Source organism: Stegostoma tigrinum, chromosome 40, assembly GCF_030684315.1.
Source record: "Stegostoma tigrinum isolate sSteTig4 chromosome 40, sSteTig4.hap1, whole genome shotgun sequence".
Classification (NCBI taxonomy): domain Eukaryota; kingdom Metazoa; phylum Chordata; class Chondrichthyes; order Orectolobiformes; family Stegostomatidae; genus Stegostoma; species Stegostoma tigrinum.
The window spans coordinates 12584532-12596773 of record NC_081393.1 but is presented as its reverse complement, the minus strand read 5'-3'; the positions used below and the strand labels follow the sequence as shown (position 1 = coordinate 12596773).

At 44.1% G+C, this 12242-nt stretch overlaps 1 protein-coding gene across 4 annotated transcripts in view; it reads right to left on the bottom strand.

The window, feature by feature from the left end:
- The window catches only part of LOC125448011 (disintegrin and metalloproteinase domain-containing protein 9-like), a 134587-nt gene that overhangs the window by 83458 nt on the left and 38887 nt on the right, over positions 1-12242 (bottom strand). For all 4 annotated transcript variants that reach the window (XM_059641071.1, XM_059641072.1, XM_048522882.2 and 1 more), the window contains exon 3: positions 918-982. In XM_059641071.1, the coding sequence (XP_059497054.1) occupies positions 918-982 (65 nt within the window). The remainder of the gene's footprint in view (positions 1-917; positions 983-12242) is intronic.

The following is a 12242-nucleotide window of genomic DNA, read 5'->3' as shown; positions in this document are numbered from 1 at the left end:
TATTGAAGTCCAAATAGATCATGTCCACTACTCTGCCTTCATCAATCCTCTTTGTTACTTCTTCAAAAAACTCAAAACAAGTCAGTGAATCACAACTTCCCTTGCACAAAGCCATGTTGACTATCTCTAATCAGTCCTAGCCTTTCCAAATAACATGTAAACCCTGTCCCTCAAGATTCCCTCCAACATCTTGACCAGCACTGTGTCAAGTTCATTGGTCTACAGTTCCCTGGCTCTTCCCTACCACCTTTCTTAAATAGTGGCACCACGTTAGCCAACCTCCAAGTCTTCTGACACCTCACGTGCGGTTGTCTATGGTACAACTATCTCAGCAAGGGGCCCAGTAATCTCTTCCCTCGTTTTCCACAAAGCTCTTGGGTATACCTGATGAAGTCCCAGGGATAGATCCACCTTTATGCGTTTCAACCGATCCAGCACTTCCTCTGTAACATGGACATCTGAGATATTGCAATGTATTTCCCCACATTCTCTATCTTCCAAATCCTTTTCACAGCAAACAGTGATGTAAAATACTTGGTTAGTATCTCCCCCATCTCCTATGGTTCCACACATATGTGGCCTTGCTGATGTTTAAGGGGTCCTATTCTCTCCTGAGTTCCTGTTTTTCCCTTTGTGTACTAATAGAATATCTTTGGATTATTTCAAACTGTATTTGCCGAAGCTATCTCATGTCCCTTTTTTGCCCTTCCAATTTCCCTCTTACGTATATTTCCACTGCCTTTATACTCTTCTAGGGATTCATTGTTTCTCTACTGTCTATACATGACATATGCTTTCTTGTTATTATTGACTAAAACTTCAATTTCTATATTCCTACCAGCCTTGCCCTTCAACCTAACAGGAAAATACTGTCTCTGAACTCTTGTTATCTCATTTTTGAATTAAATTATACTTACTCATTTCTCTTCATGTGAACAATGTGCTCACGGCCTTCCACTTGAATGGAATATGACAGTCTGCCCTGAGGCATTCAGCACAAGAAAGAGAAAAGTGATTAGCAAAACCTTTTGGAGTAATTAAAATAATTTAATCAGCAAACAAGATGCAATCAATTACTTCTACAAACTAAGAAATAAATAAAAAGTTTCAGACCACATATTTTCCATGAATAATATAGGTACAATGAAACCTTTTACTTGGACAAATGAAATCCAGGAATTGCTCAGCAGGGGTAGTTACAAAATTGACATTTTTAAATGGTCTGGTATTTTGACTTGCAACATTGTTCACTTGCTAAATAACTGACCTCCTAACAGTATTGATATGATGGTCCCTTTAAAAATCAATCACTACTTGGTCCAAAGATAATAGCTTGAAGTTGATCCAAAATGAAGCAAACATTTAATGGTGATGGTGTCATAAGGTGTGAATTTGATTCTCACCTCTGATAACGAGCAAAACAGAGTAAGCTTAGGGAACAGAGGCTGTAGAACCTCTGGATAAAAGCCCAAACAGTGAGGCCTGAGTCAAACTCACTTGGAGCTGCAACAGGAACAGAGCAGAGCAGAGCAGAGTTAACCTGAATCTAGAGGAGAAACTCACAAAGTGATGCCACAATCAAAAAAGTGATAAGACACAAGTGGAGTATCTGATGAACAACCAGCTTTAGGGATAGTAGGTAATACCAGGAGGAAGGGAGAGTGTCAAGTCTTTCTTTGTAGTTTGTTCAGAACAGAGAGATGCAGAGAGAGAGGTCTGATTTGGTGAGTAGTTAAGGTTAAATAATTGCTTTGAGTTTATCGTATGGTGTTGAGGTTCACAATGTCAGAAGAATCTGGCTACATGGAATGTTCATGTGCAATGTGTGGGAATTCAGCTACAGTTCCAGTGTTATGGTGACGGCGTCTACAGGACACAACAAGGTGTAGAGTTGGATGAACACAGCAGGCCAAGCAGCATCAGAGGAGCAGGAAAGCTGATGTTTCGGGTCTGGACCCTTCAGGAATGGGGTCGGGCAAGGGGATTCAGAAATAAAGAGAGAGAAGGGGGAGGTGCATGATAGGTGGATAAAAGGAGCAGATAGGTGGAGAGGAGACGGACAGGTCAGGGAGGCAGGGATGGAGCCAGTAAAAGTGAGTGTAGGTGGGGAGTTAGAATGGGGGTTGGTCAGTTAAGGGAAGACGGACAGGTCAAGGAGGCAGGGATGAGCTGGGCTAGTTTTGGGCTGACGCTGGGGGTGGGGAGATTTTGAAGCTTGTGAAGTCCACATTGAAACCATTGGGCTGCAGGGTTTCCAAGTGAAATATGAGATTCCGTTCTTGCAAACTTCAGGTGGTATCGTTGTGGCACTGGAGTAGGTCCAGGATAGATTGGGTTTTTTTTGAGGGGGGTTTGAAGTGGTCCACAACTGGGAGGTGCAGTCGTTTGTCATGAAGCGATCGTAGGTGTTCCACAAAGCGGTCTCCAAACCTCTGCTTGGTTTCCCGATGTGGAGGAGGCCACATCGGGAACAGTGCATATAGTATACCACATTAGCACACGTACAGGTGAACATCTATTGAATGTGAAAGGTTTTCTTGGGGCCTGGGACGGGGATGAGGGGAGACGTGTAGGGGCAGATATAGCACTTCCAGCAATTGCAGGGAAAGAAGACGGGGTGGTGGGGCTGATGGGGAGTGTGGAGCGGACGAGGGAGTCACGAAGGGAGCAGTCCCTTCGGAAGGAAGATAAGGGTGGGGAGTGAAAAATGTCCTTGGTAGTGGGGTCAGTTGCACGTGGCGGAAGTAGCAGAGGATGATGTGTTGAGTCCAGAGGTTGGTGGGGTGGTACATGAGGACAAGGGGTATCTTTTTTGGTTGTTATTGCTGGGAGTGGGGGTGTGAGGGATGAATTGCGGGAAATATGAGAGATGCAGTCAAGGGCGTTTTCTACCACTGTGGAGGGGAAGTTGCAGTCCTTGAATAATGAGGACATCTGGGATGTACGGGAGTGGAATGCCTCATCTTGGGAGCAGATGCAGCGGAGGCGAAAGAATTGGGAATAGGGAATGCCATTCTTGCAGAAAGGTGGGTGACAGGAGGTGTATTCTAGGTAGCTGAGGGAATTGGTGGGCTTGAAATAGATATCGGTTTCCAGATGGTTGCCAGAGATGGAAACAGAGGCGCCCAGGAAGGAGAGAGAGATATCGAGATGGTCCAGGTAAACTTGAGGTTGGGGTGGAAGGTGTTGGTGAAGTGGATGAACTGTTTGAGCTCCTCGTGGGACCACGAGGCGGCCTCAATATAATGATCGATATAACAGAGGAAGAGGTGGGGGATGTGGCCAGTGTAGCTGTGGAAGAGGGGTTGTTCCACATTACCTACAAAGAGGCAGTCATAGCTGGGGCCCATGCAAGTACCCATGTCTACCCCTTTTGTCTGTAGGAAGTGGGAGAAATTGAAGAAGTTGTTGAGGGTGAGGACAAGTTCAGCTAAGTGGATAAGGGTGTCAGTGGAGGGGAACTCGTCGGGCCTGTGGGACAGGAAGAAGGAGAGCCTTTCGGCCATCTGCATGGGGAATGCAAGTATATAGGGACTGGACGTTCATGGTGAATATGAGGTGTTGGGAACCCAGGAATCAGAAGTTTTGGAAGAGGTGGAGGTGTGGGTGGTGTCACAGACATATGAAGGGAGATCCTGGACTAAGGGAGAGAAAATGGAGTTGAGATAGGTGGAGATAAGTTCAGTGGGGCAGGAGCAGGTGGAGACCCTCTTCCCTTGGCATCTACAGGAAGTGTTTTCAGCTTCAGCTCTGTTGAGTCACATGAAGTGGCTGGAGTTATGGAGGAACTCATTATGGAGCAGCCATGATGCATTATGCACATTTAGTGAGCTGGTCACATCACAAGTAAGGGAGCTGTGCAGGCAAAAATATTTGCGTGACGAACAGGAAAACTAGTAAGCATGGGCAGGCAGTGCAGGAGTCCCTGTGGCCATTTCTCTCTCAAATAGTGTGTTTTGGATACTGTTGGAGAGGGAAGCAGCAGCAAGAAAGTTTGTGGCACCACAGTTAGCTTTGCTGCACAGCAGGGGAGAAAAAGGATGAGGGACAGAACTTTTGTGATAGGAGACTCAATTGTGAAAGGAGCTGATAGGAGGTTCTGAGGCTGCAAATGAGAATCTTGAATGTTATGTTGCTCCCTGGTGCTGGGGTTGGATATGTCTTAGAGTGCCTGCAGGGCATTCTGAAGAGGGAGCGTGAACAGCCAGCTGTTGTGGTACATGTCGGTGCTGACAATATAGGTTAAGAATAAAATGAGGTTTTGCAGCGGAAATTTAGAGAGTGAGGTCACAGATTAAAGAGGATGACTATTCAGGTGGGAATGTCCAGAATATTTCCAGTGCCACGTGCTTCTGATCTAGGAATAGGAAAAACAAACAAACAGTCAGATGGCCACGTGGCAAAAGGAAAGATACAGGAGGGAGGGCCCTAGATTTTTGGATCACTGGGACAGTTTCTGGGGTAGCTGGGACCTATACAAGTTGCACCTGAACTGGAATGAGTGCAGTATCCTTGCTGGAAGGTTCAGTCATGCATTTGGGGCAGTTTTACACTGATTGGACAGAGGATAGGGCACAGAACAGATGTAATGCCAGGAGCAAAACCCAAACAGATGTGGAGGGAATGCTGAGAAAGGTAGAGAAGACAATGGGCAGGATAAGGCACATGGGAGATCTAGAAAGCTAAACTGTATCTATTTTAATGTAAGCTGCTTGACTGGTAAGGTAGATGAACATACAGCATTGATCAGCATGTAGAAATATCATACTGTTGCAATCACTGAGACATAATTGGAGGTAGAACAGAACAAGCGGCTCAATATTCCAACGTGTAGAAGTTTCAGGTACAATAGTGGGGGATGTAAGGTGACGGCGTTGCATTGTTGATAAAGGAACCTGTCACTGCAGTAATGGGGACATCTTGGAGATGCATATGAAATGATACCATCTGGTTAGAGCTTAGAAATTTTAAAAAAAGGGGTGATTACCTTGCTGGAGTTATCCTACAGGCCTCCTAACAGTCAGAAAAAGAGATAGAGTAGCAGGCATGTAAGCAAATCACACAAAAAGTGAGAGAGAAACAGAAATAGTTATGAGGTACCTCAACTTTTGGAACATTAATTGGTAACTAGTGTGAAAGGGTCAGATGGGGTGGACTTTGTAAAGTGCACCCAGGAGAGTTTTGTGTGCCAGTATGTAGATAGTCCTATTAGAGATGGGGCAGTGCTAGACCTCATCCAAGGAAATTAAGCCAGTCAAGTGGTCAAAGTTTCAGTGGACGAACATTTCAAGGATAGTGACCATAACTCTAAGTTTCAGTCATTATGGAAAGGGATATGGGTAATGGATCAATTCAGTGCCTAAACTATGGGATGGCTGATTTCAATATTTGGAAAATATAGGCTTGCAGCTGCTGCTTACAGGTTAGCTCATATTTGTAAAGTGGAATTATTAAAAAAGTAGGACAGTAAGAATTCAGGCCCAGCATGTTTCTCTGAGAGTAACAGTCAAGAACAGCATGTCCAGGGAACCCTGGATGTCACAAGTTTGATAAAGAACAAGGAAACATACATCAGATACAGTGCATTAAAAACAGGAAGGCCTTTTGAAGTATAGGCAGTGTAGCAGGTTGCTTAAAAAGTAATTTAGGAGGGCATAGAGGGGCCACAAAATATCTTTCACAGACAGGATCAAGGAAACTCCGAGGCTTTTTCCCAGTATATTAAGAATAAAAGAATTATCAGACAAGGGTGGAACCTATAAGAGGCTAAAAGGGACAACCCGTGCATGAAGCCAGTGAACATGGATGAGGTCTTAAATAAAGATTTCTCATCTGTGTTCACATGAGAAAGACATTATAGCTGGGGGTTTCCATTTGGGGCATCTTCAAAAACACATTAAGGTTAATAAGGATGAGGATTAATTGGAGGTTTCAGTAGGCATACAGGTACATCAATCCAAAGGGTTTGATGAGATGTATCCCATGCTGCAATGGAAGGCAAGAGAGTAGATTGCTGGAGCCCTGGCAGAGACATTTAATTCTTTGCTTGGCAACAGGAGAGAAATAATATTTGTGGAAGTTAGCTCATGTGGCTCTTTTGTTCAAGAAGAGCAGCAGGGATAAGCCAAGCAATTATAGACCAGCTAGCTGGAGGTCAGTGGCAGGGAAATGATTGGCAAAAAATTGTGAAGAACAGGACTAATCAATACTTGCATCGTCAGCATTGGTTTGTTAGAGGGAGATCCTGTCTAATTAATTGAATTGAGTTCTTTTAAAAAAAAGTTATGAAATACATTGCAAAGAGTAGTACAAGTGATGTGGTTTACATGGACTTCATGAAAGCCTTTGGGGGTGACAAGTGGTCATTTGAGCATGTTTTCCATGTTTTTGTAAATATTCATGACTATGTACCTATGCTGGCTGTGATACTGCTTTAATATTTACAATTCCTGTACATATGTTCATGAATGGGAGTTTTTGAAATCAAGTAGGATGGGGGTTACGTGTGCAGCTGAGCATGCTTGCTGCCCCTTAAAAGAGAGTGGGCCGGGTGATCTGGAGCAGGAGCTTTGGGTCAGTATTGATTTGACTGTGTACCTGTAAAGATTTGGTCTAAATTGTTCCTGACTCAAGCTTACAGGCCTACCTAGTGGTCTCTTTGTAATTTATAAGTTGACCCAAAAATATCACAGTTTTAGTCAGACATTGTATTGTATTGTCGCACTGACAAAGTCAAAAGCATGACAGATCTTTTGAACAGATCACATTGTTTTTTGCAACCAAGGGGTACCATGTCATGACAGACTTCACAGTTTTAGTCAGCAAAGGGATGAGGAATCATCCAGGTCTCAATGCAATGAAACTGAAGAAAACACAGATTTATCATTTGAAATGCAATGTTGAAGGTTTACGCCAGAGGGACATGAATCTAAAACTGACTACATAGGATCAGCAAGCATACAAGAATTACTTAAATAACTCCACAGAGGCCAATGTCCCATCACCAAGTCACCTTTCATTTTACATGTGGAGAATCCTTGACCCTGATAGAGCTCCATTAGAGACATCTCAGAGGGAACAGGATGTCTGACACTCCTGTTCTCATCCGTCAGCCAGGGCTACCTGATTGGACTAGATTAACAGCCAACCACAGAACTCATTCTATAAGGTCTTCCTGGTAGACCTCATTACAATCACTACATCCCAACACCTTGGAGTCCAAGGACAAGGGCCTGTTTTCCTTTCGTAGCCCCTCTAGGGGTATTTTAGTACCATGCCAGGCTCCCAGGACTCTGCCTTGGGTATGCACACTAGCTCGCCTCTTGTGCATGGAAAGTCTTGCAAGAAATTTATTCTCCTCTTCAGACGGCAAAGACATCGAGGCAGTGACATCTGCCATGCGCATCTCAGATTCCGAGGTCTCTTCAACTCTAGGTGGAGAGGGGAAACACATGTTCCGCCAGTCTTTCCAACTGTTCTAGGCAGCTGGGCACATTTTTCTCCCACCTCATGTGTGAATTTGCAGCTTTCATATGGGCCACATGCTTGTCCAGGACCAACTTTAAGAGTCGCTGGACACCGCCTCACGTTGACCATGCCTCCATGCCTCTTACCAACACAGTGCCATTTTTGTGGTTTCTACACCAAACTTTGTCCCCTAAAATAAACTCTCTCTCTTGCTTAGCCGAGTCATGTATCCAGCATTGGTATTCCTAATGCAGTTTCACCCTCCCCACCCAGGTCTGGGAAGATCAGATTTAATCTTGTGTAAAATCTTCTTCCCATTAACAACTCTGCTGGAACTATCCCTATAGTCGTATGAGGGGTGGTCCTGTGATCAAATAGGAATTGGGATAGTTCAGTATCTAGTGAGGCTGTAGGCTGTCCCTTTCAGAGTTAACGAGGTGTAGAACTGGATGAACACAGCAGGCCAAGCAGCATCAGAGGAGTAGGAAGGCTGACATTTCGGGCCCAGATCCTTCTTCAGAAAAATTTCAAAGTTTGGACTGCTCTTTCTGCCAGACCATTTGATGATGGATGTTATGGAACTGTCCTTATTTGTCAAATGCCATTTGACTTTGGGAAATACTCAAATTCCCTTTATTTATGACCTACACTTTCAGAAGTGTAATGCAAAAGATTCACGCAGTTTTTCTATTGTCATCCCCATGTTTGATGAATAAAATCTATGCTCATCCAACCACACAGTGAGCGTCCATGATGACTAAGAACATTGAGCCCATAAAAGGACCTCGACAGTCGACATGCAACTGATTCCCGGGTTTATCCAGCCATTCCCATGTATGTAGGGCAGCAGTAATTTTTGTCCTAGTCAGCAGTCTGGGCACTGCCCCACCAATGCAATTATGCCTGTATACAATCCTCGGGCTCCAGACATGAATACTCACCTATATCTTCATTTTGGAAATCCCTGGATGACCCGGTTCAGCCAGTAACTGGAGGTGACCAATAATCACTCTTGCTCCCCATCCTCTCTTGTGATCTGGCCTCTCCAGGTCCTAAAAGATTTCACATCTGGTTGTGCACTATTGTAGGTTGCAACAGGACATTGACAGCATACAGAGCTGGGCAAAGAAGTAGCAGATAGAATTCAACCCGGAAAAGTGTGAAGTGATTCATTTTGGAAGGTCGAATTTGAACGCAGAATACAGGTTTAATGGCAGGATTCTTGGCAGTGTGGAAAAACGGAGGGATCTTGGGCTCCACGTTCAAAGTTGCAAATTAAGTTGGTAGTGTTATGAAGAAGGCGTGTGGTGTGTTGGCTTTCATCAGCAGGGGCATTGAGTTTAAGAGCCCAGAGGCTATGCTGAAGCTCTGTAAAACCTTGCTTAGACCACACTTGGAATATTGTATTGAGTTCTGGTCACCTCATTATAAGAAGGATGTGGAAATTTAGAGTGAGTGCAGAGGAGATTGAACAGGATGCTGCCTGGACTGGAGGGCAGGTCTTATGAGGAAAGGTTGAAGGAGCTCGGGTTTTTCTCACTGGAGTGAAGAAAGATGAAAAGTGACTTGATAGAGGTGTACAAGATGATGAGAGGCATAGATAGAGTGGATAGTCAGAGACTTTTTCCCAGGGCGGAAATGACTATTATAATATGACTATTATAAGACTATTATGATTGGAAGAAGGCATAGGGGAGATTTCAGAAGTAGGCTCTTTTCAAAGAGAGTGGTGGGCGTGTGGAAGGCACTGCCGGCAGAGGTAGCAGAGTCAGATACTTGGAGACTTTTAAGCAACTCCGGGAAAGGTACATGGAGGATAGTAAAATGTAGGGTATGCAGGGTAACTTCATCTTGGTAGGATAATGGGTCAGCACAACATCGTGGGCCAAAGGGCCTGTACTGTTCTATGTTCTATTTGATTTCCCATTATCACCAGCTGTTTCAGTTTTGCCAGCACGAGATCTTTTTGGATCCAATGTCTGATATTATCATCTGTGACTGGAAATTTGTCTAGGAACTTTAAAACCATGAAGGGTTCTTCCAGTGGCAGGACCGCCGGTGGTGTATTTGCAATTTTAGGCAGCTCAGTGCATCCACTGTCGCTACTTGGCCTCCCGGATGGTGTTCCAACTTGTAATTATACACATTTAGTATTAGAGCTCACCACTGAATTCAGCCACACGCTAAGGGCGGCACTGCCTTGTCCTCTTTAAGCAGACGTAACAGAAGCTTGTGGTCCATTATTATTTACAGGCATAAAAGTATTGGTGGAATTTCTTGATTCCAAATATGACTGCCAAACCTTACCTCTATCTGGGCATATTTACTCACTGTATTAGCCAACGTCCTGGATACATACATTATGAGGTTTTCCTCTCAGCTGGGGCACTGATGAGCTACTACCATCCCAATGGCATGCAGGGAAGCATCATGTAACAACACCAGATCTCACTTGGGATCATGGTGTGCCAATATCTTGGAGGATGATCGCCTATTCTTCACTTCCCTGAAAGCTACTGCTTGACTACGCAATCATTTCTAAAGCAGGCCCTTTCTTAGGAGGTGATGTAAAGGTGCCAGAATGGAGGCCACGCTACGTATGAACTTTGTGTAATAATTCACCAGCCCAAGGAAAGACCTAGCCTCTAGAATAGACATGGGAGCCAAGCCATCTTTTCATCATGCTCACTTTATCTACCAATAGGTGTGACCAAGTTTGTGTCAGCTCTGTCATCCAACCAGGTAACTTGTGCTACCAGGAACACACAGTTCTTCCCTTGTAAGGCATATCCCCCAGGAGAAATGTCAAAGTACTATATCCAAGTTCTCTAAGTGCTCCGTAATGGCCTGCCTTGTTTTTCGCACATCCTCTGGATAAATGGAGACTGGGGGGTAGACCTTGTAAAATATCTCCACTGCCTGCTGTAAAATTGCCAGGCTGATGATACCCCCAATGGCAGTCTCATATATTGGCACAAATCATTATGGGTATTAATTGTAGCATACTTCTGAGATTCCTCATCTGAAAGCTGCAAAAAGCATTTTACTGTTTGTTTAAAATCCCCACAGAAGCAGAGATATCTGTTGAGCTTCTCTATCGGTACAACTAATTCCACACATTCCGCAAACTGCACTAGTTTCAGGATTCCTTCGCTTTCCAGCCTGCTGATTTCTGCCTCTGCTTTTGCCAAGGCAAATTACTGGGCTTGCAGATCATGAAATGCTGCCTGGACATCTTGCAAAGTGGCCTTGGTTCCTTTGATAGTCCCCAGACCTTCCTGAAAATCTTCCAGGTGTTTAAGTAGGGCTTCACTCAGGCAGCCATTTTCTACTCAAACTATGTTGAGCCAGTCTAGATTAATCTTTCTAAAACAATTTTGCCCCATTAAGCTTCAACCAGAGCCTTCTACTATGATCAGTGCTAACTGAACCAGCTGCTTCTCATAAGAAACAAAAACAAAGTTCCTGGAAAAGCTCAGCAGATCTGGCAGCATCTGTGGAGGAGAAAACAGAGTTAACGTTTTGGATCCGGTGACACTTCCTCAGAACTCAGAGCTTCTCATAAGAGGCTGGAACCGAAGTTGTACCCTTAATCTGCAATGGCTCCCCAGGAAAGGTACTCAGTCAAGCCAAGGTCTTGTACAAACTTGAGGATTCAAGTCCAGAATGAATTTTCTTAAAGACTGGTTTTATGGTCACTGAAACAGCCATAGCGGAATCAACCACCATTAGAACTGGGTGACCAATTAGGTAGATGTTTATTTTAGTTAGTTTTGTTTTGGATGTTGCTAAGGAATGTAACTGTTTCAAACCAGATGTAGGTGGTCTTTCCAGTGCATGCACTGTCGTGGATACCGGCCTAAGTTCTTTCGCTCAATTTAAGTCTGGTGGAACTCTTTTGCTGAGTCAAGTCTGCATACTGGCAGGTTGTACAATGGCTCGCCGGCCCAGATCCTGAAGAAAACTTTAACTGTTTGGCCAAGGCTTGCTTTTGTTTTGAGGTTTTGCTGCGGGCTGACCCAGAGTCCCACTGTTCAGTATATGTCCTGCATGAGGCTACGCAATTGCCTTCACTTGTGTTCCCCAAGCTCAGTTGGACTGGCGGGGGTGTCCACTTCCATTGGAATACCCTGTAACCCATGTGCTCCACTGGTTGCATTTTCTAAATGACAAAGCCAGTTGTAATGCCAGTCTCAAGTTCAGCTGCACTTCAACTAGTAGGGGCTTTTGTATTAATCCCATATACCAAATGGTTTCTCAGCATCTCATTAGGGGTTAAAATGAAGTCACATGCCTCTACCAGTCTTCTTAACCGAGTCAAGTATCCTGATATGGATTCCTTGGTTCTCAAATTGCCAAGAAAAAAATGACAGCATCTCAGAATTAGAGGCGGCTTTGGTCATAATATTTCTTAACTAAATCCATCAAGTTTTGAAAGATTTTCATATCTGGTGCCTCAAGGAAAGTTAGGCTTGGAATAACCAAAATAACTGTGGGTCCACATGCTGTCAGCAGAATTACTCATCTGCCTGGAGAAAATAAAAATGCATTCTTTCCACATACTGGGCCTAGTCCTCATGGAGGATCAAACGAGTTAAGCTTCCCAAATAACAGCATGATCCGGAAATGCTTACTTGAACTCAAAGATGACTGTTGCAAGCAATTTTCTTCAGGAGCATACTTTATTCTCATTGCCACTGAAATAATCTCCACAGAGGCTGGTATTCCATCACATTGTCACCTTTTATTTACACGTGCAAAGTCCCTGACACTGA